Here is a 26323-nt window from a genome sequence, read left to right as displayed (position 1 = left end):
CTGGCGATGCACAGGGGTTACTCCTGGTTCTGCACTCAGGAGTTACTCCTGGCGGTGCGCAGGGGACCATATGGGATATTGGGAATCAAACGGGGGTCGGCCACGTGTAAGGCAAACGCCCTACCCGCTGTGCTATCTCTCTAGACCCAGAACCTTGATTTTTTAAAAAGATTAAAATCCTGGTGCTAGAACAAGTTTGGGAGAGCAGTGCTTTTCTTTTTCTTTTTTTTTCTTCTTTCTGGGGGCTGGATAGATAGTACAGCGGGTAGGGCATTTGGGCCACCCGGGTTGGATTCCTCGTCCCTCTCAGAGAGCCCCAAGCTATCCAGCCACAGGGCAGAGCCTGGAAAGCTCCTTGTTGGCGAATTGATATGCCAAAAACAGTAACAATAAGATTCACAATGGAGACAGTACTGGTGCCTCTTCAGGCGAATTGATTAACCGCGGGAGGACATTGCTACAGTGGCTTTTTGGGCCACACCCCGCGATGTACAGGGATTACTCCTGACGGTGCTCAGGGGACCATATAGGATGTTGGGGATCGAACCCGGGTCGGCGCGTGTAAGGCAAACGCCCTACCCGGCCTTACCCGCTGTACTATTGCTCCAGCCCCTGGAGGAGTATTATTTTATTTTATTAGGTCAATTATTTCCCACCAGGGGAAGCACGTGCCCAGCCTCCTCGTCCCTTCTTCTTCCCCTCCCTCCTCCATCTCTTCCTCGACCTCCTCCTCCTCCCTCCTTCTCCACTTCTTCCTCCACCTCTTCTCCTCCTCTCTCCCCCTTCGTTCTGGGGCCCTTCCAAGTGGTGCTCGGGGCTTACTCCTGGCTCTGTGCTCAGGGAACCAGATGCGGTGTCAGGAAACGTTTCCCGGTCGCCTCCCTGCAAGGCAAGCGCCTTCCCCGCCGTACTCTTCTCTCCAGCCTATGTCTTGCTTTTTCTTTTCTTTTTCTTTATTTTTTTTTAAGGTCACCTGAGAAAACCTCGGTTTAACTGTGCCGGTTCCCACGCGTCGGCTTCCCGGGGAAACCGCGAAACTCTAGGCTTGAAAGCTGGACCGTGGCGGCTCGGGGCGCTCCCGCCACGCGCAGGCGCAGAAGCACGGCCGCGCGGCTCCCCGGCGGCCGAGCCTTGGCTTCCGCACGGAGCTCTGGGGCGGCGGAACGCTAGGCGTGCGGCTCCCGGGTGGCCGAGCCTTGGTTTCCGCACGGCGCGCGGGGGCGGCGCATCGGGGAGGCGGGGCCTGCCGGCCAAGATGGAGCTCCTGCAGGTGCTGCGGCGGGGGCTGCAGCAGTTCACTGGGCACGGCGGCCTCCGCGGCTACCTGCGCATCTTCTTCAGGTAGGCGGCCGGGAGGCAAACCCGGTTCCGCCGGGCCCGGGGCGCTGCCGGGCTTCCGGGAACGGGCGCCGGGGCTCGGTCACCTTGGGCAAGGACAGCTCGCGCGTCCCGGCTGACCTCGCCCCGCCGTACCTACGACCCCCGCACAGTCCTCCTCCCCCCACCCCGTTGGCCGAGTGTCTGTCCTCCCGGGGTCTCTCGAGACACTGCCGCAAACCAGCTCCGGGGTGCGGGACGGTGGCCGCGTGACCTGCACCCCGCACCCGCACCTGGGGCAGTCCCGAGAGTTGCTCAGCTCCTGACTGTGACCTTGGGCAAGTGTTTGCTGCCTCTCTGGGTTCTGTCTCTGCAGTGCCTCGAACTAGGTGATCGCAGGGCAACCCCCTCCTCCCCCCCGAGTCCTGCCGTTGCAAACCAGAATCGAAAAGTCCCTTGAAATTCCGGTCCTTTCTTTTTTAAGGTGGAGAACAGGGTCCGGAGAGATAGTACAGTGGGGACTAGGCTTGCAGCCGAATCGAATTCCATTTTCGGCACCGTGTAACAGTCGCAGAGCACCACTAGGAGTGATCTCTGAGCACTACCTGGTGCATCACCCGCCCCCTCCCCCCCCCCCCCCCAAGAAAAGTTGGCAACTTTGGCGGGTTTTTCCTTTTTTTTTTTTTTTTTTTTTTTTTTGCTTTTTGGCTCACTCCTGGAGATGCTCAGGGGTTACTCCTGGCTCTGCATTCTGGATTTACTCCTGGAAGTGCTCAGCGTACCATATGGGATGCTGGAGATGGAACCTGTGTTGGCCCAGGTTCAAAGAAAACGGCCCTACCGGCTGTACTGTTGCTCAGCCCTCCAATGTTGACAACTTCGGCTTCTGATTTCCTCCAGGGGTTTGCTGACTTGACTCCAGGTCCCAGATTCAGGGCCTGTGGATGATAGTAGCACTGTAGCACTGTCCTCCCGTTGAACTGGAGCGGTTGAACTGGAGTGGTAACGTCTCCATTGTGAGACTTTTTGTTACTGCATTTGGCATATCAAATGTGTCACCGGTAGCTTGTCAGGCTTTGCTGTACAGGTGAGACACTCTCGGTAGCTTGCCGGGCTCCCCGAGAGGGGTGGAGGAATCGAACCTGGGCCGACTAGGTCGGCAGCGTGGAAGGCAAACGCCCTACCCGCTGTGCTATTGCTCCAGCCCATGGATGATAGTAGGAAGGTAAAATCATCTTTTGAGCAGAAGATATTGCAGATACCTAATTAGAGTGATATCCCTCCCACCCCACCCCCTTTTGGGGACTCATCCATCAGTGCTTGGGGCGCACACCTGGCTCTCTGCTCAGGGATCACTCCTGCAAGGCAAATACCTTACCCCTGTACTTTCTTACCAGCCCCATATTCAGTGTGATTTAAGCTTATCAGTTGGAAGTTTTCTACGTGGTAGTGCAAGTAATGGTTACAGTTTCTGCAAGCTGGTGTGCACACTTGACTCACATTTGTGTTTTAGAATCATTCTGTAACGTGTTTTCTTTTGACATTCACAGGGCAAATGATGTGAGACTTGGGAACTTAGTGGGTGAAGATAAATATGGAAATAAGTACTATGAAGACAACAAGCAGTTTTTTGGTGAGTACCATATATATATGTGTATATATATATATATAGTCTCTGAGTCTTGGCCGCTGATGGGATTACACGGCGCCAGGGGGCCAGGTGGTGGGTGTGACCCCCGCCTACTGGAATTTGGAGGATCTGGGTGGAAGATGCTCGACTCCAATTCGAGTAGGCTTGGAGGTCTCGGCCCCGGAACCCGCGTGGCTTTGTCCCTCTGCCAGTACCTCCAGGTGTGCGGAGAGTGGTCTCAGCATGGTGGTGGCTGGTCCTGGAGGTCTTCGGCTGCCGTAGCCCTGGTCGGGGCGGGGAGGAAAGCTCAACCCGCTCCCCTCCAAGGGACTCCGGGAAGGAACACCCAGGCGCGGGGGCAGAGACTGCACTGTTCTCGTCCGGGATCTGGATTTTATATATATATATATATTTTTTTTTTTTTTTAATGATAACTAGGAATGAGATGGAGATTTGGTCTTTTAAATTTTATTTTTTGGTTTTTTAGGCCACACCTGGCAATGCTCAGGGATTACTCCAGGCTCTGTACTTAGGAGTCACTCCTGGCAATGCTCAGGGGACTATATGGGATGCCAGGGATCAAAGCCATATAGGTCATGTGCAGAGCAATTGCCCTACCCACTGTGCTATCTTTCCAGATAGAGATTTGATTGAACTCTTCTCTATAGTATACAAGGACCTTTTACAGGGCACTTTAAGTTTTTAATTTGGGGGTGGAGGCCAAGCCCATCTGCGCCCTGTGCTTACTCCTGGCTCTGAGCTCAGGGATCACTCCTGGTGGTACTGGGGGACCTTGTGATGTCACAGGCTGAGTTGGGTTCAGTCACATCCATAACAAGTGCTTTCCCTCTCTGCACTATCTCTCCCACTCAGAAATGCAACTTTTTTAAAAGGTTTTTTTTTTTAAGATTTTTTTAATTATTATTAGTGAAACACCATGAGGTACTTATAGACTTACAAATCTTTGTGCTTGAGTTTCAATTATACAATGATCAAATACCCCTCCCTTCACCATCGCCCATCCTCCACCACCACGGTTCCCAGCATCTCTCCCACCCCCTGTCCCCACATCCCACCCTGCCTCTGGCAGGGCATTCCCTTTTGTTCTCTCTCTCCTTTTGGGTCCTGTGGTTTGCAAGAGAGGCATTGAGTGGCAATCATGTTTGGTCTATAGTCTACTTTCAGCATGCTTCTCCCATCCTGGGAGGATCCTCCCAACACCAAAAGGGTTTATGTTTTCCTCTTGCTTTGAAAATATTGAGGTATATACCTATCTGGCAGTTATAATATGGAAACAGACCATAGTTTATAAGTTAATAAACCTTTTTGGCAGTCAATTTGTAAGATTTGTCAAAATTTACATTACAAATAGCTTTTCAGCATTTCCACTCCAAAAAGTTTGTTCTGGAAATATCCTTGTAAGGCAAACCATACACTGCAGCTTTGTTTTAATAATAAATTCTCAAAAGCAATCTCAGTGTTTATTAATTAAGTTACTGATGAAATACACAACTTTTTGGATTTGTTTTTGTGAGTGGGACACACCCATCAGTGCTCAGGACTTACTCCTGGCTTTGTGCTCAAGAATTACTCTTGACAGTGCTCAGGGGACCCTATGGGATGCTGGGGATCAAATCTGGGTGAACTGTGTGCAAGGCAAAAACTCTACCTCTGTACAATCATTCTGGTCCCTGAAATACACATTTTTTGGAATATTTATTGCCCTTAGGATGATAAAAACCTGTATGGTTATCTTTTGCCATGTAGGACATCAAACCCATATTCTCCACAAGTATACCTTGCATTTCAGCTCTTGACTATCTCCCCAGCTCCTGAAACCTATCATATAGATAGATGTAAGACATTTGAAACATAACCTTCAGTTTAGAAGAATGTTTGATTTTTCTGAGTGGTAGAAAATAGAAGCTTTTTGTGCTATTAAATTTTGAAAAGAAACACAGGAAACTTAGAGGTAGAGTTAGATGGTTAGGGTTCAACATTCTCGCCCTCCACTTTTTAGTTTTATGACCTGGTTAACTTTAGTTTCTTCATCTATAGAGTAAAAAATATTACCTATTTCATAATTTTTAATAAATGTTAGATGAAAAGTAAATGGGAGGAGCTTATCCTAACGTAGGGTTCTTTAGCCTGAGCAAGAAGACTACTATGACTAGATGTCTCCCCCCCCCCTTTTTTGTCTTTTGGTTTTGGGGCCACACCTCATGATGCTCAGGGCTTACTACTAGCTCTGTGGTCAGGGATCATAGCCAGGCTCGGGGGACCAGAGGGGATGCTAGGGATTGAACAGTGGTTGTGTACTTGTCCAACTACCCTTACTTAGTATTATCGCTCCAGCGCCATCTTCTTTGAGAGGGTCTGTCTGTGTGCTGCTAGTGTTCACCTCCATTCTCCCATTTGTACCCAGCCCCTCTCCATGGCACCCAGAACTGTGTTCAGACCAGCTTTACTATTGCCAAGCCTAATGCTTGGCACATAAGTGCTCATTGAGTATTATTACCATTGTTGCTCTTGAACTTTTTATTTTAATTGTTTATTTGTTCTCTTCCTCCCCACACCCCTTTTTGGGTCACACCCAGTGATGCTCAGGGGTTACTCCTGGCAGTGCTCGGGGGACCATATGGGATGCCAGGGACTGAACCCTGGTTGGCCGTGTGCAAGGCAAATGCCCTACTTGCTGTACTATCACTCCAGCCTCCATATTTGTTCTTTTCAGTTGTTGTTTAATTTGAGCCCACAGTCAGCAGTCAGACTTATTCCTGGCTCTGCACTCAGGGATAACTCTTACCTGAGCTCTGGGGACCTTATGTACTGCCAGAAATTCAACCCAGGATGGCTGTGTGCAAGGCAAGTGTTCTGCCCACTGACCTGTCTATCTCTCTGGCCCCCTGGCCCCCTATATTTGTTTCTTTTATAAAAAAAAAAAATTTTTTTCTCTTGAGATGAAAAGTATTATTTTTGTTTGTTTGGTTGGATTTGGGCCACATCTAGCCCAAGACTTATCCTGGCTCTGCGCTTAGGGATGACTCTTGGCGACCGCAAAGGACCATATGGGGTTCATGGACGGCAAGCACCCTATACTGTTTCTGTACTGTATTATTTCTCCATCTGCTTATTATTATTGTTACTTTAAATTTTAGGCATCCTGCTGTGGGGGCAGGTTCAAGGAGTGGTTGGGAAAGTTGGAGACAATGGTGAAGGGAAAGTATACCATAATTATTATCCCAATGGTGGTGGGATTGGTTTTAGGCTGTTGAATGCCTGTAACAAATCATCATGAACAAAAAAGGGGATTGGAGTGATAGCACAGCGGGTAGGGCATTTGCCTTGCATGCGGCCGACCCAGATTCGATTCCCAGCATCCCATATGGTCCCCCAAGTACTGCCAGGAATGACTCCTGAGTGCAGAGCCAGGAGTAACCCCTGTGCATTGCTGGGTGTGACCCTAAAAGCCAAAAAAAAAAAAAAGACACAAAAAATAAAATTTCATAAGAAGAACAAGAAAGAAAAATAAATGCATTTTAGGGACCATGGGTAATGTTAATGATCGTTTCATGCACAATACAATCCCTCAGCACACTCCTCCAGAACGTCCACTTCTTCCCACCATTGTCCCAGTATAGCCCCTTATCCTAACCTCTCTCCCCCACCCCTCTCTTATGGTATCTCTCTAGTAAAGGCCAGTTTTTAGTTTCTGTTGCCTTTGGGTGTTTAATAACTCTAACTATGTTTGTTTATATCCTACATATGAGAGAGAACATTCTGTGTCTGTCCCTCTTTTTCTGACTCGCTTCACTCAGCATGATACTCTCTAGATGCATCCACGTTGCAGCAAATTGCATTAGTCAAAATGAAAAATATTAAGAAAAATTCATTTTCGTGGAGGATAAATAATGTAAAACAATAATAGCCCCTTTGGGGTTAGAGCAATAGTACAATGGGGGGGAGGGCGTTTGCCTTCCATGCGGCTGACCTGGCTCTGATCCTCAGCGATCCATAAGGTCCCTTGAGCCCAGTCGTGAGTGATCCCTGGGCATAGAGCCAGGAGTAAGCCCTGAGCACCCCCATGTAGCCAAAAAAGCAAAACAGAACCAAATAAATAGTGAATAGCCTCTCAGTTAAGAATTTCTTTTTGTTTTCTCTCTTCTGCGAGCAAGATAAGTGCGTCCAGCCCTTTCACTATCTCCACTTCAGGTTCACTTTCAATAGATACACTGAGGAGCAATAACGTTTGCTCTGTATCCACTGATAGTGACAAATGTTGATTGGAATCGAGGTCTTTACCCAATTTAAGGACCTACGAGAAACAATTCCAAATATGTTTTTAGGAGGCCTCCACTGTTGCAGAGAAATTCACTTTGTGTTTTGTAGTGTGGGGAATTAAACCCAGGGCCTCACACATGCAAGATAAGTGCTTCACCACTGAAATGTATCCCTGGCCCTTTCCACTGAAACTTGTTAGTAAATTCATTAGTAAATTTGGCAGTACAATGACCTAACCTATATCCTTCCAAATATTTTGTTTGTTTGTTTTTGCTTTTTGGGCTGGAGCAATAGCACAGCGGCTAGGGCGTTTGCCTTGCAAGTAGCCAACATGGCCGACCCGAGTTTGATTCCTCCGCCCCTCTCGGAGAGCCGGGCAAGCTACCGAGAGTATCTCGCCCGCACGGCAGAGCCTGGCAAGCTACCCGTGACGTGTTCTATATGCCAAACACAGTAACAACAAGTCTCATGATGGAGACGTTACTGGGCCCGCTTGAGAAAATCAATGAACAACGGGAAGACCATGACCGTGACTGTTTTTGCTTTTTGGGTCACACCCAGTGATGCTCAGGGGTTACTCCTGACTCTGCACTTAGGAATTACTCCTGGTGGTGTTGGGGGGACCATATGGAATGCCAGGGATCAAACCCAAGTCTGCTGTGTTCAAAGCACCCTACCCACTGTACTATCGCTTCAGCTGCCCAAATACTTTTTATTGTTTTGTTGTTGTTGTTGTTGTTGTTGTAATTGTTGTTCTTTGTGAGAAAAAGTATGGGGCTAGGGGGCTGACAGCCCATGGACCGAAAGCCCCAAATATCCTTCATGTATTGAAGCAATATAGTTTTTCTTCCTTCTCCTCCTCTCCTCTCCCCCGCCCCATTTTTGATGTATATCTGGTAGTACACAGGCCTTACTCTTAGCTGTATACTTAGGGGTCACTCCTGGCAGGGCTTCGGGGACCATATGGGGTGCAGGGATCAAACTTGGGTGAGCAGTGTGCAAGGCAAGAACGGCCCACTGAATGAAGCAAGATCGTTTTCATTGAATGAAATGTGCTTAGATATGAGGGATGGGGGAGAGAGAGGAAGAGGGAGGGAGAGACAAAGGGGAAGAGAGAGGGAAGGAGAGAAAGAGCGAGAGAAAGAGAAAATACATGTTCAAAAAAGAACACAGGCTTCTCCAGCATTTGAAAACACAAGCAAAGCGACATAGAGACAAGCAAGTGAGAGATGTGTTCAAGGAAGAACACGGGCTTGGAGAGAAAATCAGTCAACCAGCAAGCGAAGAGACCTGGAAAGATATATGTTCCAGGACAAATGGGCTTGAAGGAACAAGGTCCTACCAAATATTTGCATGTTTGCTTATTATGTATGATCACCAGTTTCCAAAAGAGTATCTGGTGGTTATTTTTATTTATTTTGGTGGTGGGGTTCAGGGTCATACTTGGAATGCTCAGGAGGTTGCCCAGACTCTGTACTCAGGAATTACTCATTGCAGTGCTCAGGGAACCAAATGGGATGTCAGGGATCCAACCCAAGTCTGTCATGTGTAAGGCAGTCACCCTATCCGCTGTACTATCTATCATTCTGGCCCCTCTGGTGGTTATTTTAATTTGATTGATTTTAATTATTCTTTTGTGCCACACCCAGCAGTGGTCAGGAACTACCACTGACTCGGCTCACTGGTCACTCCTGGCAGTGCTTGGGAGACCATCTGTGGTGGAGAGCATTGAACGAGGGTCAATTCCATGCGAAACAAGCACCTTCCCTCCTGTACTATTTCTCTGGCCCTTAGGTGGTCATTTTTCAGTACTTCTTGGAGACAGAATTCAGGGGTGATTGTATGGATACACTTCTGCCCTGTCCTAGGGAGGAGCTCTTTCTCCCCTGCATACCCCAAGTGACTGGCAGCACACACCCCTCCCTCTGCTCCTCTCCTGACAGGACAGCCAGGTGAGAAGAGCAGGGGTCTGTGTGGTCCCACCCGCATCCCACCCGCAGAGTGAGTCTCGGTTTGTGCACCAGCACCTTGCTATGGCAGCCCGTAGTTCCTGCTGTAACACTTTCAGACACTTCCTAAAGGGGCCTTCACTGATATACACCCTGGGGGCTTTTCAACTAATCTTGCCCTTCTGTAAAAGGACATGAAAACTTTTGTTGTGCCAGGCAGGAAATAGTACAACAGACCTGGGTTTGAGGCCCAAAGCATCAGCGGGGTGCAGCCCTGGAGGGCCCCTGAGCACCTCTGGGTGTGGCTCTGGAGGCCTCTAGAGGCACCCCATTGGGACTGGGGCGTCCATGGACTTGCTGGCACCGCAGCATCTTCCTCCCAGGCCCCTTGTTGCCTGTGAATCTTTGGAGGGGCCCCTGGGCCTCGTGAGCCCTGCTTGGGAGGCCCTCCCGCCACCAAAAAACTTGTATTGTTGTTTGGTGATGCTTGGGTTACTCCTGGCTCTGCACTCAGTAATTATGCCTGGCGATGCTCAGGGGACAATATGGGTTACTGGGGGGTCGAACCTGGTTTGGCCACATGCAAGGCTAAGTGCTATACCCACTTTACTGTTACTCCAGGCCCCCCAAAAATATTTTAATAAGAAGTTTATTTTTGGAGTTATGCTGTATTTACTGTTACTCTCATTGCCCCAAAATATTTTCATAAGAAGCTTATTGTCTTTGATATTATGCAATTAGGATCTAATTCTTTTTCTGTTTAAGGTTGTCCTTATTTCCTTTGCACTTTCTAAATAATTAATTTTTCCACCCAGGCCGTCACCGATGGGTTATATATACAACTGAAATGAACGGCAAGAACACATTCTGGGATGTGGATGGAAGCATGGTGCCCCCTGAATGGTAATCAAAATCAACATTTTATTGTACTTGGCTTGGTCGTATTTGTCTTATTACCCAAGTCCCGTTGACTATCTGTTCTTAAGGTAGTCCAGGCTACTCTGGAAGCATGGATCCCAGATGAGATTCCCGATACCATCTCAGGATCATAACAAGTGATCCTCTGAGTCAGTGGAAGTGCCAGGAAGTCCAACAGTGAAACAGGACACTTGTGATGACTCCCCTGTGCACCTGGGTGTCCAGCCCTCGGGCAGTTCAAATGCTTGATACTGAGCTCTCTGGGGAGGTCTGTTCATTGTATCTGGCAGTTGGTGCTGGCTGTCAGCGGGGGGCCGTAACTGGAACACATGGTTGGAATACTCGCAGTAGTCTGAACTTTCATGGGCAAGTGCCCTGAGAAGGCTCCAGGCAGATGCCATATAGCCTATCTGACTTTGGCTGGGAAATCACACCGTGCTGATTCCTTATTCTGCCATTGGTCAATTAGAAAATTCTGCCTAAGTTCGAGGAGAGAGAGTATAGACCCTATCTCTTGATAGAGATGATACTTCACTGTCCTCCCATTGTTCATCAATTTGCTTGAGCGGGCCCAGTAACGTCTCCATTGTGAGATTTGTTGTTACTGTGTTTGGCATATCGAATACGCCACGGGGAGCTTGCCAGGCTTTGCTGTGCGGGCGAGATATTCTCTGTATCTTCCCGGCTCTCCAAGAGGGGCGGAGGAATCGAACTCGGGTCGGCCATGCTGGCTGCATGCAAGGCAAACACCCTACCCGCTGTGCTATCGCTCCAGCCCTTGATAGAGAGGAATGAGCATTATATTACATGTTGGAACATATTGTGTTGTGAAGAGTTGAACTTGGAAAAAAGTTCCTTAACTCTGGGACTTAGATTTACTTTTTATTTATTGCAGTGTCAGCAGTCGGATGTAGGGCCTCAGAGATGCAAGGAGGGTCTCTAAAGTATTTGAGGGAGCTAAAGTATTTGAAAAATATTTGTCAATTTCAATACAACCATATTGAATATTTCTCAGTGATAGAAATCGCTTCTCTTTTGGGAGGGTTGGGAGGACTGTGCCAGGGATCAAATTCAGGGGCTCACACTGCCATGCTATTGCTCTAATGCTAAGCTACATTCCTAACCAGGGAGACCACTGTTTGTGTTTTCTGGTTGTGTAGAGAAATGTAGATAGTAGATAGTGTCTACTATCCAGGTTAGGCCAAGAGCACTTTGAAATGTGACTAAAGGTGAATTTTTTATTTCTTTAGTTACTTTTAAGTTAAATAGCTATGTGATTGCAGGAAATTTTTTTTTAAATTGTTTTATTTGGGGACCACATCCAGCTGTGCTCAGGGCTTACCCCTGGCTCTGCGCTGAGGAATCACTATTGGTGGGGCCCAGGGAACCATAGTGGGTTCTAGGGATCAAGTTTGGATTGGATACATGTAAAGCAAGTGCCTTACGCACTATATTGTCCCTGTGGCCCCAAGAAATGCCTTTTGTTTTGTTTTGCTTTGTTTTATTTTGAAATACTGTGAGAAAGCTAGGGAGATGGCTCAAAGGGCTAGAGCATTTTATGCATGCTGGAATTCAACATTGCTAGGTAAGAATCCTAAGTACTGAGCTGTGTAGTCTAAAACCAACCCCCCATATAAATCTACATGTAAATGTTATATGTATAACACACACACAGTGTATATGTGAACTAAGCAAAATATATTTATAAAATCTCACATGTAACAATTTCAACTTGTGGTCAATTAGGAACATTAACCATTGACCCCTAGCGGTAATATAGTTTGAAGATCACATCTTCATAATAATTTTTTTTTTAACTGCATCACCATGAGATACAGTTATAAGCTTTCATGTTTGAGTTTCACTCATACAATGATGAAACTCCAATCCCTCCACCAGTGCACATTCTCTACCACCAATGTCGCCAGAATACCCGCCCTTTCCAACCCTCCCCTTCCCATATTCTCTCTACTTTGGGGCATTATGGTTTGCAATACAGATACTGAGAGGTTATCACATTTGATCCTTTATCTACTTTCAGCACACATCTCCCATCCTGAACGATTCCTCCAACCTTCATTCCTTCATTGTCTTAGTAATCCCTTATCTATTCCAGCTGCCTTCTCCCCCACCTCATGAGACAGGCTTCCAACAATGGGGCAGTATTCCTGGCCCTTGTGTCTACTGTCCTTGGGTGTCAGTCTCATATTATGTTATTTTAAGGTAAAGGTAAAGGCCCTCCCGTTGATCGTCGATTTGCTCGAGCGGGCCCAGTAATGTCTCCATTGGAGACTTTGTTGTTACTGTGTCTGGCATACCGAATACTCTGGGTAGCTTGCCGGGCTCTCCGAGAGGGGCGGAGGAATCGAACTCGGGTCGGCCATGTTGGCCGCTTGTAAGGCGAACGCCCTACCCGCTGTGCTTATATTTCACAAATGAGTGCAGTCCTTCTATGTCTGTCCCTCTCAGTGTGACTTAGCATGATGTTCTCCATATCCATCCACTTATAAGCAAATTTCATGACTTATCTCTTCTGACAGCTGCAAAGTACTCCATTGTGTAGATGTACCAAAGTTTCTTTAACCACTTGTCTGTTGTTGGGCACTTTGGTTGTTTCCAGGTTCTGGCTACATAATAAAATTCTTAATATGAGAAAGACGCAGTGTTGCTACAGTAGAGTCTGGATTTTGTGTTCTTTTAAATGGGAAATAATGACCTAGTTCTGATAGGGTCTGTATTAGATGATGAGGTGGGGGACAGGAATAGTAACTTCAGTAGCTTGATTAGGAAGCACTGAATTGCACTGTAGCACTGTTCTCCCGTTGTTCATCAATTTGCTCAAGCGGGCACCAGATTGTCTCCATTCTGAGACTTGTTACTGTTTTTGGCTCATCGAATACGCCATGGGGAGCTTGCCAGGCTCTTCCATGTGGGCGAGATACTCTTGGTAGCTTGCTGGGCTCTTCGAGAGAGGCAGAGGAACCGAACCCAGTCAGCCTCATGCAAGGCAAACGCCCTACCTGCTGTGCTATCGCTCCAGCCCCTTGATTAGGAAACCGACTAAAATTATAGTTGGTCAGTGGAAACATTTCAAATTATAAAATAGTAAGAATCTGAAAAAGCGAGGCCAAAGAGATGGTACAGGGCTTAAGGACACTTACCTTGGATGTGACTGACCATGTTCGTCCTCAGCACCGCATACGGTCTCCTGAACACAGCCAAGTGTGGCCCAGATCCCCTCAGATCTGTAAAATGAAGGTATTATTCAGCCAGGCTCTTCACCCCTTTTTATGATTTGATATCACATTTAAAAAATTGCAAGCTGTACAAGAAGATTCTTGCAGGGGCCTGAGGGCAGTTGATGCAAAGCTAAATTTCTTTGAAGAGTGGTGCTTGCTAAGGGCTGAGTACTTTGATGACCTTGTTTATCAGGGAAGCTTGAAGGCTTGTGATGCCTCTTTGTGGGAGAAGTGATGTTGGACTATCTCGGCTGCTTTGTTTCACAAGCTCCCCACTTCCCTTTGCTGTTGTGTAACGCACTGGAATTTTAATTCTTGTCTTTGGTTTGATCATGAATCAGTTTGAAGTTGGGTTGGTTTATCTTTAGAGAGCCAGGTGTTGGTGTGTAGAATAATGAATGACAAATACAATTTATCTTCACTCATTTAACTATTTATTACATACCTACAAGGTGTCAAGAACCACTGTAGGCACTGGGGTATGGCAATGAATGACAAAAAATTTTTGCTCTCATGGAGAGGGGAGGCAGACAAGGAAATGTTAACTATTTTAAACCACAGTATGCAAGGACCGTAATACAAATGCAAGGAAGATAATACCCCTTTTATGAAGCAGTCATTCATTAAAGGATAGAGAATTGTGGGGCGATGTCATTCAGCAGAGGACACTTGTTCTATGCGTATGAAGCACTGCAACAACAACCACCACCACCCCGCTATGGGAAGGTCAGTAGCTATTTTGTACAGGTAAGGGAAGCTTTTGAGGTTACATTTGAAGTCTCACTACCAGGGGAGTGAGAAGAGCTCCAGGTTGCAAAAATCAGGTGTGAAGTCCTGTGTTCGAGGTGTGTTGCTGCATTCAAAGACCAGCAATGAGGCCGTTTTCCCTGGAATGAGCTGCTCTTAGACCTTATCTCTGGTAGGACACCAGCGTTTGAGTGGGGCAGCTCCTGCCCCTGCCTGCTGTGCTCTCACCCTATGGGAGAAGAAGAAAGCCCCTCCTGGAGCGCTGGGTGAACTGGCATCTGCACAGAGCCCAGTGACAGGGACACCTGACGCTGCCCAGTTGGCAGACTGGTTCCTTCACACAGTACTCAGTTGTCTGGGCCAAATACGGCTTATGATGGTCTGTGAGTCTGATCAGCAGCTGTCTAATCTCACCTAGAGGAGGGTTTCCTCCCTTCAGAAGCACCAGGGAGCAGAATCAGGGAATCTCTTTGTGGTGATTCAGTTAATGTTTCTTAATTGTATATAGACATTAGAAATCTTGTGTGCGGGGTGTCGGGGGTGGGGTGGGGGGATTTCATTTTGTCTCTCATCTCCAGACCTTCATTTCTCTGAATATCTCAGCAACCAGCCAGATGTACCAGTAGATAAACTGAAAGTGTACATGCTTAGTGAGTACTTGTGTTTGGGGCAGTGGAACGCCACAAATCTTAAAAGCAAAAGCAGCCGGCCACAGTATTCAACTTAAAGTTGGCTTAGGACCAAGGAGGTAGCTCATTGGGCTAGAGCTCCCAGTTTGATCCCCAGCACCTATAGGCCTTGAGCACTGCTAGGTATGGCCCTCCTCCCCCAAAAAACACCCCTAAAGACCCAGTCTGTTCATTCATTAACTATTGAGAAGTCCCCCACTACATATCAGGCACTGGTGAATTTATATGTACAGTATGAGTGAAATGTGTAGATTTAGCTCTGGGAACTCATAGGCACTACAGAATGTACATGCTGATGTTGTTATTATTTTTTTTAATGTAGGAGTATTGCTACTTATTCAACCATTGATTAGGCTGATTGAATTGGGCATGAACTCCACCTTACTTTTTTTTTTCTTTTTTATAAATTTACTTATTGAATCACCATGAGAGCAGTTACAACGCTTTTGGATTTAAGTCTCAGTCATACAATGATGAAACACTTGTCCCTTTACCAGTGCCCATTTTCCACCACCAAAAACCCCAGTATTCCGCCAACCCCACACCCTTCCCCTACCTGTGGGGGATTTCCACATTACTCTATCTCTTTGATTTCATTCAATATTTCAACCACAGACCCACCATCATTGTTTGGGATTTTACCCCAACACTCAGATTGGCTGAAAACACAACCGTAGACAACTTGTTTTCTATTGCTGGTTATGAATAACATATGATGTTGCACGGCTGCAGTAGTGGCCGCGTGATTTTGGAATTTCGAAATTTTAACAAATCTGGAGGGATTTCTGCCAAAACCTGCTGGGTTCCGAGATTTGTTCCTGAGTCTCTTGGATCATGGCTGTTAAGCAGCTTGATCAGGAGTCAAGAGAGGCCGTTGGTGGGCAGCGACTCGGGGTCTCGTTGGGGCGGGGAGGAAAGGGCCGGCTTCAACCCCATCCCATGACGCCTCTCATCACTGCAGCCCCAAACCTGACTGTCCAATATCCTCTGGAGGATGGCGGCCACTGGGCCGCCAAAGGGAAGCAGGTGGAGGGACAGCACCCTTTCCCCCCTGGGATGGCCCAGTGCTGGTAACCTGCTGTGGGAACCAGATGCATTTCTGCCGAAAGTCAGTGGGTTTCAAGATTTGTTTCTCAGTCTCTGGGATCATGGCCATTAAGGAGCTTGATCAGGAACCAGATAAGCCATTCGTCGGCGACTTGGGGTGATGTTATTCTTTAACTTATTGCTTGTTCTTTTTCTTTTTTATAGTACTGTTATCTCTCCTACCCTCCCCCCATTCCGGAAGGACATCACCCCACAATCCTGGCATTCACCAGGACTTGCTTAGGCCATAACTTGATTAAAGTAGAATCCACAGAGTATTTACCAAATACTGTTTTTGCTCTTTTCCTTCATCGTCATTCCTATAGCTGCTGCTTGGGCTGGCAGTGGCGCACCTGATGGTGTGTCTGCCACTGAAGCCACTTCCCCTGCCCCACTTGGCCACTTGGCATTGCCCTTAATTTAATCTTTAAGTTAGCTAGATGCCATCATCTATAGAGTAACATGCAAGAGTCTTTACATTCACTTTTATGGTAACTTGGGAATAAAATTAGTGACTTACCAAGTCAGTATTTATGGCGTCCATAAAATTTGACAAGAAAAAAGACATGTGTGTTTGGGTGCTGGTGAGGTAGCTCAGGGTCAGGGGCACGTGCCTCATCTGAATTATGGGCGTGGCTCAGGGACCCCAGCTCTCTGGGCTGCTCTGCTGGCCACCAGCACTGCTGCTCCCACCGTTGATTTCCAGCCTGGCTTAGCAGAGTATTCCCAGGAGTGGTTGGGAGCCCCCAGGCATTGCTTGGGTTTATCCCTCATCAATAAAAAGGATGTAAGTTGTTGATATTTTATTCATAATAATATAAGTTCTTATATTCCAAGAGAAATAAAGATGCTTTTGTGTGTATGTGTGGGTTTAAGTATTAGAACTCTGAAATACTTTAAGTTAAAAAGCAAAAAGGATGACTTGCAGATTTCTCTCTATCGTGTATATACTTTTTTTCCCACATGGTGGCACCTTCTGTTCATTTCTAACATGTCTTTTTTCCTTCAAAATGGTATACTAGCCTTTCACTTGTATAGTGATTTTTCTTATTAAAATTAGTACATTATTCAAATAATGCATAAATACATTCATTTAAAAACAATGGTGTATGTTAAAAGGTTTCTTTTCTAAAAGGCCAACAACAGATTTGTCCTTGAAGATTTTTTTTTCAGAGCCATGATGTTTTTGCTCTTAGCAGGTTAATTTATTTAGCATTGTGGTGAGCTTTGTTTTCAGTTGACATGTTCTAGAAACATATAGAGAGAAATAGGATAACAAGTGTGGCATATTACTTGGAGGTGATCAAAAGAAATCAAGGATGAGTCATGGTCTTGGGGCTTGAGAGGGTGGGTAGGTGTTGATACTGTTCACTGAAATGGGAAGGCTGGGGCTGCCTGTGGAGGATTGCAATCAGAAGCATCTCTTTTGGATGAATGAAGCTTGAGGTGCCTGTCAGAAATTCAAGAGAAGAGATCTATCAGTTCAACAGCCGGATATATAAATCCACCACTGAGCACAGAGGTCAAACCAATCAAGAATGAGAAGCAGCTCACAAGGAGTGACACTAGACAAGAGGTTAACCTCTGAGTATGGGGAGGCTAGCTGCATTGATGGTTGTCAGAGGTTAAGATAAGGAAATACAAGTGCCCATTTTTATTTGGCAGGGTGAATGTCATTGAATCTAAACCATCTCTTATTCAGTGTTTTTGTTCTTTTAAATTTTGATGATTTACAATGGAGCGATAGCACAGCGGGTAGGGCGTTTGCCTTGCACACAGCCAACATGGCCGACCCGAGTTCGATTCCTCCGCCCCTCTCGGAGAGCCCGGCAAGCACGGCAAAGCCTGGCAAGCTACCCGTGAAGTGTTCGATATGCCAAACACAGTAACAGGGTTCACAATGTTACTGGGCCCGCTCAAGCAAATCGATGAACAATGGGAGGACAGTGCTACAGTGCAGATTTACAATACTATTGTAATGATTTACAGTACGATTAGTAATGTTTTTGGCATTGCAGTGTTCTACTCCCATTACTAGAATCTGTTTCTGGGAACATTGGAGAAATCAGAAAAGTTTTTTTTTTCTCTCGTTTGTTTTCAGTTTTGGCCACACCTGGCAGTGCGTAGGGCATATTCCTGGCTCTACACTCAAGGATCACTCCTGGTGGGGCTCAGGGGACCATATGCTGGGGATTGAACCCAGGTCAGCAGTGTGCAAAGCAAGCACCTTACCCGCAGTACTGCCTCACACCCCAAGATCAGAAAATTTACGGGCTCTGACATAATGGATTATCCATCTAGACTTCTAGGAGACAGCCATTTTTACAATACTTTGCCTGTTTCCGTTAGTCCTTTGAAATATATTTTATGTTGTTCTGCTTACAGTGATTTTTTTTCTGGCTTTTTTTTTTCAATATTGTAAGCATATTTTTCTTGTTATTAAAACAACTCACCAATAAAGTTTTTTGTGGCTACAGAAATACAGCTGTTGGTGCAGGGAGATAGTTCAAAGGGCGTGAGTGTGTGCTCTGTGAGTGGGAGCCCAGGGTCCATCCTGGCACCCACATAGTCTCCCTAGCTCAGCGAAGAGTGACCCTGCACTGCTGGGAGTGATCCTTACCCATCTCTCACTCCCTATCCCCCCGAAATAAACCAGTGAAAACGTAGTTATTAGAGAAAACCATAGTTATTAGAGAAAAAGATTCACAGAACTCTGAGGTAGAAACAGAAATAAACTCTTTGTTTCTTGAGCACTGTTTACATTTTATTCATTGATTCAAAAAATATTTAAGGTTCTGCCTTTGAGTAGAGAGGAAATATTCTTAGGGGATCATTGTGTGAAGAATATAGTGAGTTTTTTAGGTCATACCACCTTGAGAAGACTCACATATATCTTCCTATCTACATATTTCTGTTTATACAATATTTTATTTTCTTCCCCCCTTATTGGACTGATTACATTTTCTCTATTTAAATATTTTAATTGTCAAGTTTGAGGCGTTTTGTTTGTTTCTTTGTTTTTTTGTTTCTGGGTCACACCTGGCCATGCACAGGGGTTACTTCTGGCCCATGCACTCAGGAATTACTCCTGCAGTGCTCGGGGGACCATATGGCTTGCCATATAGAATTGAACCTGGGTCGGCCGCGTGCAAGGCAAACGCCCTACCTGCTGTGCTATTGCTCTAGCCCCAAGTTTGAGGTTTTGACTTTAATGGAGGCTGATTTGGGCCCATCCGCACATCCAGCAGTACTCAGGCTGCTCCTGACTCAGTGCTGGGAACAAACCCTGGCACCCCTGCATGTAAAGCCTGAGCGCCCGACCTTTGTGTCATCTCCCCACAGTTTCTTCATATCCCAGAGGCTTTATCTCTGTAGAAAGATTAATGGCAATTTGAGCTTAACATTAATGCTATTATTACAACTGCACTTAAAAAACTAGAGGTTCTTACATCTTGAGGTTCAGCGTTATTAATAGGATAGCGGAGTGAGTTACTTTTTGCATAAAAGTAAAGAGTAGGCATTTTCTCCTGTTCTTTGATGAGTGTTTGATAAACTCTAATGGAAAGGATTAAATTCTCCTAAACAATTATCTCCATTTGCTAGTTTAATTATTGAATCCCTTTAAGCATTTTAGATCACATTTATAAATGTACTGAGTTTTTTTTTTTAATATCTCCAGATGTGTAGGTAGATTAACAAAAATCTGTCAAGCAAAATGATCCAAAGCACTTAAATGACTCGTTTATGCAAGCCCAAAACTTAAGGGTTGTCCACACAAATCTTTTTTCCTCTACTATTATCTGCCAGAAGGTTCTTTCTCTTTATTCTATGAATATATGCCATACCCCACACCTTCCCTTTGTGACTGGTTCTAAACAAGCCAAAGTTGGCTTTTTCCCGGATTTCTACCACTCCCCACTGCTCTGATTACATCTGTACAACACCAGTGTTCTTTACATACGAAGTGATTTGATTCTTGTTTGTTCGAGGGGCCACATCCAGTGATGCTTAGGGCTTCTCCTGGCTCTGTGGTTGCTTCCATTGGTGTATGGGGGACTGAGCTTTTCATTTTCCTAAGTACTTTCTAATTTCTCCATTAGCTCTTTCTCTATGCCCTCGCTTAAATTTTAAATGAATAGTTATATATAAAAAGTAAAGTAAAGGCCCTCCTGTTGATCATCGATTTGCTCAAGCGGGCCCAGTAATGTCTCCATTGGAGACTTTGTTGTTACTGTGTCTGGCATATCGAATACGTCACGGGGAGCTTGCCAGGCTCTGCCGTGTAGGCGAGATACTGTCGGTAGCTTGCGGGGCTCTCCGAGAGGGGCAGAGGAATCGAACTAGGGTCGGCCATGTTGGCTGCGTGCAAGGCAAACGCCCTACCGCTGTGCTATCGGTTGGATGAGGCTCTTAAATAGGTTTTTAACATTCAATAGTCTTTTTAAATTTTTGTTTTATGGTTCCAGGGATCAAACCCAGGAGATCAAGACTGTAACACGTGCAGGGAATCTCTATGACTAAGCAGTATCCTCAGCCTTTGAAAGTTTGGGTAGCAATTATTTGGATAAAGTTTTCTCCACCCCCTTTTTTTGTTTGTTTTTGGTTTTGGTTATATCTGGCTGTCTTCAAGGGTTGCACTCAGCTCATTGCCAGGATTCACTCCTGGAGACACATGGGGAGTCCATTGGTTGTCCGCAAAGCATGCGAAGCTCTCCCTGACCCTAAATTTTTTTTTTTGTTTTTTTAAGTGGACTTAGCAAGGTAAAGGTAAGGTAAAGGCCCTCCCGTTGATCATCGATTTGCTCGAGCGGGCCCAGTAACGTCTCCATTGGAGACTTTGTTGTTACTGTGTCTGGCATATCGAATACTCTCGGTAGCTTGCCGGGCTCTACGAGAGGGGCGGAGGAGTCGAACTCGGGTCCACCATGTTGGCTGCGTGCAAGGCGAACGCCCTACCGCTGTGCTAGGACTTAGCAAGGTAAAGGCTAATTATTTCTGCTGTGCTTTAAATTTCCTTAGAGCCTCTTGGTAAGTGACCAACTTGGTTTTAAGGACTCCCACCTCTGAGCTGTTCATTGGACCTTCCCACCACCGGTCTTGGAGCTCAGAGAGTCAGGCCTGTTGTTGTTCCAGGGCACGTTCGCCAGCCGCAGTCTCCTTCGGAGCATATGAGAGAGAGCAGCCATGGCGCAGACTGCTTTATTCCACCTCGATTTCTCTGATTCTGGCAGAGGTTTGGGAGACACAAACAGCCTCAGAACATGCAACTGGTTTTAGCCAGTGACCTCGCTAGGTGTCCATAGATTACAACTAACCAGTATTCTTAAATAGCTTATATAGCATCATCAGTTTTTCACATCAGCTTTAGTTTTAATTTACTCAGGCAGCCTCACTTGCCCTTTCCTGGGTAGCTGGGCAATCACTGTGTTTTCCTTGAAGCTACAGTTCCGTGCTGTCCCCTCATTTTTTTCCCTTTAAATTCATTTCAGTCTTATGAGCTCTGAGCCTTGGGGGAACATGGCAGATTGCCACATTTTTGCTCAATTCTAGTCTTCTTCCTTTGATTCTGCTTTTCCATGTCACTGGTAAACAGCTTCACTGTCTCTCCTATCTACTCCATGCCCCCAGCTTTTGATTTTCTTGTAGGAGGGGGTGTGGACAGGGGTTAAAACACTTAACCTGGAAGCGCCAGTGAACTTTGGGTTTTGAGTTAATTTTTTTATGGACCTCATATTGCATTATAATCTCACATATGTCTCAGGTGTGCTTCATTAAATATTTCAGCAGGTGGAGCCAGAGGCTTAAGGCACTTGCCTTGTACTAATACTGGTTCAGTTCCTGGTACTACATGTGGTTCTGAGCCCTGTTAGGAGTGATCCCCAAGCACAGAGCCAGGAGTAAGCCCAGAGCACCATCTTCCCCCCTTCCTCCCCCACCTTCATAAATGCCATCATGTGCATATGCATGAATTTCACCATTAAAAGTCCAATTCTGTTCTTCAGTTAACATTTCTCTTCCTTTACCTGATTCATCCACCCTGTAATTGAATAACTTAATGTTATCCAGAAATGAGACCTCAGTTGACGCTCAGCTTGCACGCAGAGATGCTTTTTTTGTTTGCACCACACCTGGCAGTGCTCGGGACTTACTCCTGGCTTTGTGCTCAGGGATCACTTCTAGCAGTGCTTGAGTGACCATATGCCATGCTGAGGAGTGAGCAAAGCACCTGCCTACACCCCTGTCATATCTCTTGGGCCTGCACAGATGATCTTCTTCAGCAAGCCCCTTGTTGGTTTTCAAGCTAGAGCTTCATGGGCCAGAGCAGGGGAATTCAGCCGCAGACATGTGGGAGTAAGACTAGTCTTCAGCATTCATATGTTTTCACATTTACAATTAGAGTATGTGCTGTAATCAGTAGTGCCGTGATTAATTAATCAACAGCACTTTTCTTTCCACGTGATATGGGAGCCATTAGTGTATAATGTAAATCTGTCCTCGATGTTGTGCCACACCCAGCAGTGCTCAGGGTTTACTCCTGGCAGTGCTTGGGAGATCATATGGTCTGCTGGGTACTGAACCCTGGTCGGTGAAATGCTGCTGAAGAAAGAGTACAGCAAATACAGTACTATCAGTCCCATTGTTCAGGTTTAATGAAATATGAGGAGGATAATACTGTTGCTGACATTCGTTGAGTATATGCTATGCACGGGGATATCTCTAGGTGCTCTGGGTATATTATCTCATTTATTCCTTATAGTATGCTTAGGAAATAAGATGAAAAAGCTGCAGTATAGGAAAGTACAGCTCATAAGTTACATGGCTGACTTTCAGCTCAATCCACAAAACTGCTCCAGAACTAGCCTCTTTACCCTCTGCAATGCTGCATTTTCTCTTTATAATGGTTATTTTTTTTCCCTCCTCTTAAGGCACCGTTGGCTTCACTGTATGACTGATGAACCTCCAACAGTAAAACCACCAGTTGCTCGCAAATTCATCTGGACAAACCATAAATTCAATGTGAGTGGCACTCCAGAACAATATGTACCTTATTCCACCACTAAAAAGAAGATTCACGAGTGGGTCCCACCTTCAACACCTTACAAGTAAAGATAATGATAAACAGTTGTAAAATATGGGACTTTTCATGTCATTGTACTTCTGTTGGTGGTTAAATTGATTAAAGTTGTTTCATTATTGCTCTGTCTTTTGTGCCTTTTTTCCCTTGAACTTTGTCTTTCTTCACTCGCAAAATAGAATCTCACAGACATAGGAGTTAGAGTAAACTTCTTCTGGGCTGGCTGCCTGGTTAGCAGTTCCCTGGCACCAGTGGTGGGATCTGTGCTGCTTTTTTTTTTTTTGGATGGGCAGCCTCCCAGGGATTCTTGGCCAACCAGGCAGGGATTCACTATGAGGACCTGAGAGGCCCTACGGTGCCAGGAATTCTCCTGGAAAATGCCAACGGTGCTCAGGGGCCTCCAGGGCTAAACTTAGTGATGTTGAGGGGATCACGATCACGATCATCCTGTTGTTCGTCGATTGTCTCGAGCAGGCACCAGTAACGTCTCCTTCTACCTAGCCCTAAGATTTTAAAAGAGCCATTTCAATGCTCTTTCAGGATTAGGAGGATGAGACCCATCATTGTTACTGGTATTTGGCATATTGAGCACAACACGGGAAGTTTGCCAGACTCTGCCATGCGGGCAGGATACTTTTTGTAGCCTGCCAGGTTCTCCAAAGGAAAGATAATAAGATGTCGCCCGGCCGCAAATGCGGCCGCGCACTTCCAGGAGCTGGGTTTTATAGTCTCTGCATCTTGGCCGTTGATGGGACCAACCTGGCGCTGTCAGCAGCTGGTGGGTGTGACGCCTACTTACTGGAAGATGGGCGGTCTGGGTAGAGAAGGCCCAGTCCCAATCCGAGTAGGCTTTATTGAGGGGATAATATGTGATAATCAGGGATTGAATAAGGTCAGCCACATGTAAGGCAAGCACCTTAAGCCCTGTACTATCTCTCCAGTCCCTGTCCTGGTTTTTGGGGTTGTTTTTAGCAGGGTTGGGAAAGGTGGGTGTCTGGGCCACATCTAACCTTATTCCTAGCTCTTTGCTCAGGGATCACTCCTGACAGTACTCCAGGAACCATGTGTGGTATCAGAGGATTTGAGCCAGGGTCAGCCATCTGCAAGGCAAGTGCCTTAACTCCTGTATTATCTCCTTGGCTCCCCCAGTCTGTGGTTGACCCTGTCATTACCATGACTGATGATTAGGGGCAGATCCAAGTTCATGGGAATTTGATACTTGAGTAGAGAAACAAACAGGTTGTCAGAGGTAATTGGCTTTCCCAGTAGATCTTCTGGGAGTTTATCAGATTCTTTTACTTCCAGAGGTTTAGATCTGTTTTGTTTGGGGATCACCCCTGGCAGTATTCAGGACGTACTCCTGGTGCAGGGTATGGGGGGATCACTGCCCCACACCAAAGGAGCTCAGTCTTAAGATGCCACCAATGCCAGCCTTGCAGTCTGATGTGTCCAATCCATTCCATTGCAGAGCCCAGAAAGAAGTGTTTCTTTGTGTTTGTTTTTTGGGCCACATCTGGCAGTGCTCAGGGATTACTCTTGCCTTTGTGTTCAGGAATTACTCCTGGAAGGGGTTGGGGGACTCTGTATGGTGTCAGGAATTGAACCTAGGTCAGCTGTGCAAGGCAAGCACCCTACTTGCTGTACTATTGCTCAAACCACCCCCACCACTCCCTTTTTTAAAAAAATTGAAATATTTCTCATTTGTGGTGCCAGGTCTTTGAACTGGGGTCAGCTGCATGTAAGGTAAGTTTCTTACCTATTATACACTCTTACACGTTTATCTTTTATACACTCTCTACAGCTCCTTGATGAATGCATCATATTTTTCTGCTGTTGAGACCAATCATTTTGAATAGGAAAACAAATTGATCAAGAATGGATTGTTAGGGCCTGAGTGATAGTACAGCAGGTAGGATGTTTGCCTTGCACACAGCTGACCCAGGTTTGATCCCCAGCATTCATTCCCTGTGGTTCCCCCAGCACCATCAGGAGAAATTCCTGAGTGCAGAGCCAGGAGTAACTCCCTGAGCATTACGGGGTGTGACCCAAAAAGCCAAAAAAAAAAAAAAGAATGGTTATTTCCTTCGAAACAACTCTTACCGTTACTGTATACTTCATCTTATTTAAGTTTTGCCAAGATCTACTCGCCTAATGACCTTCAAATATGCAATGCAGTATTAATAGCTAGAGTCAGCATGCTGGTCACTATATGCCCATCATATTACTTGCAACTGGAACTTCAATTTATTTTTTACATTTAGTCATTTATTTCATTCATATTACTTCTTCAGTTCTTTTTGAAAAAAAGATAGAAAAATTATTCCATTAAGTAATTCCTATATTTAGAACTGGGGCAGAAGTTCAGGGCTGTAGTGCATGCTTTGCATGCAAGATGCCAGGGTTTGATTCCTGGAACCTCATGTTTCCCTAAGCACCACAGACGTGATTTCCAAATATAAACAATGGTAAATAATCTATGCGTGACATTTACTGGACACATTTCACTGTACATGTGGATTAAATGAAGTATAAAATGATTTTACTAAAGGGACCAGAGAAATATTGTGCAGTGGGTAGGGCACTTGTCTTGCATGTGGTCAACCCAGGCTCGATCCCCAGCATCCTGTATGGTCTGACCTAGAGACCACCTGCAGTGATTCCTGAGTGCAGAGCTAGGAGTAACCCCTGAGCACTGCTGAGTGTGGCCCCCAAGCAAAATAGTATAATTTTGCTCGAGATGAGAGAACTAACACTAAACAGCAATTCTGATATCTTGGAAAATCATGGCCCTTGTGAGAAACGATTTATAAGCATTCGAACAGTTTTAAGTAGGAAAGCGAAATGTTTCATTGAGCAGCTTTTACAGGAGAAAAAAAGTACACTAATTGCCTCAATGTTGTACTGTTTCCAAAAAGATGGGTGATTATTTCCAGAGTTTGTAATCACTTCTGTGATCCGCTTACAGAGACCTCTCTGCCTTCTTTAAATTGCGTTCCCACGTATGGAGAAATTCTATTTTTAACTTTCTCCTCCAGTGCAAGTTAATGCAAACACTGGTACCAAATGTCTTCAAGTAGGAAATGTAGTTGCAATGGAAGGCATAGTAATCAAGCACGTTGTCAGCTATGATACCAGGGAGATGCTTTCTATCTTTGTATTTTCCCAAGATATATGGAAATAATATAGTTACGGAAATGGTTGTGTAGTGGTAGGTTGTTCAACAAATGTGTTAGGACAGAACTGGTCTTGAGTTTGTGCCCCAGACCTATGTGTGGTATAGACAGGGCCCTTCTGTCCCAAAGTAAAAGCAATACACAGACCATGTGTTGCTCATTTCACCTACACATAAATGCAGTGTGCCCTTGGCCTAACTGCAACCAGGGTAATCCTTG

General features: G+C 45.7%; 1 protein-coding gene across 1 annotated transcript; it reads left to right on the top strand.

Moving 5' to 3' along the window:
* The first annotated feature begins 1191 nt into the window (after positions 1-1191).
* Positions 1192-23052, top strand: NDUFA12 (NADH:ubiquinone oxidoreductase subunit A12). Its single transcript, XM_056117363.1, has 4 exons — positions 1192-1341; positions 2868-2950; positions 9993-10080; positions 22783-23052. The coding sequence occupies exons 1-4, from the start codon at positions 1256-1258 to the stop codon at positions 22961-22963; spliced, it is 438 nt and encodes a 145-aa protein (XP_055973338.1). The 5' UTR covers positions 1192-1255; the 3' UTR covers positions 22964-23052.
* Positions 23053-26323: the final 3271 nt, after the last annotated feature.

The sequence above is a fragment of the Sorex fumeus genome, unplaced genomic scaffold (assembly GCF_029834395.1).
Source record: "Sorex fumeus unplaced genomic scaffold, SorFum_2.1 ptg000003l, whole genome shotgun sequence".
In the NCBI taxonomy this organism is placed as follows: domain Eukaryota; kingdom Metazoa; phylum Chordata; class Mammalia; order Eulipotyphla; family Soricidae; genus Sorex; species Sorex fumeus.
This window is presented reverse-complemented; position numbering and strand designations above follow the sequence as displayed.

Bases quoted from the DNA above. Each gene is read 5' to 3' on its own strand.
- NDUFA12 (XM_056117363.1), top strand. From the start codon at position 1,256: ATGGAGCTCCTGCAGGTGCTGCGGCGGGGGCTGCAGCAGTTCACTGGG. The intron at 2,951-9,992 runs GTGAGTACCATA...TTTTCCACCCAG, and splicing joins AGACAACAAGCAGTTTTTTG to GCCGTCACCGATGGGTTATA. The intron at 10,081-22,782 runs GTAATCAAAATC...CCTCCTCTTAAG, and splicing joins AGCATGGTGCCCCCTGAATG to GCACCGTTGGCTTCACTGTA.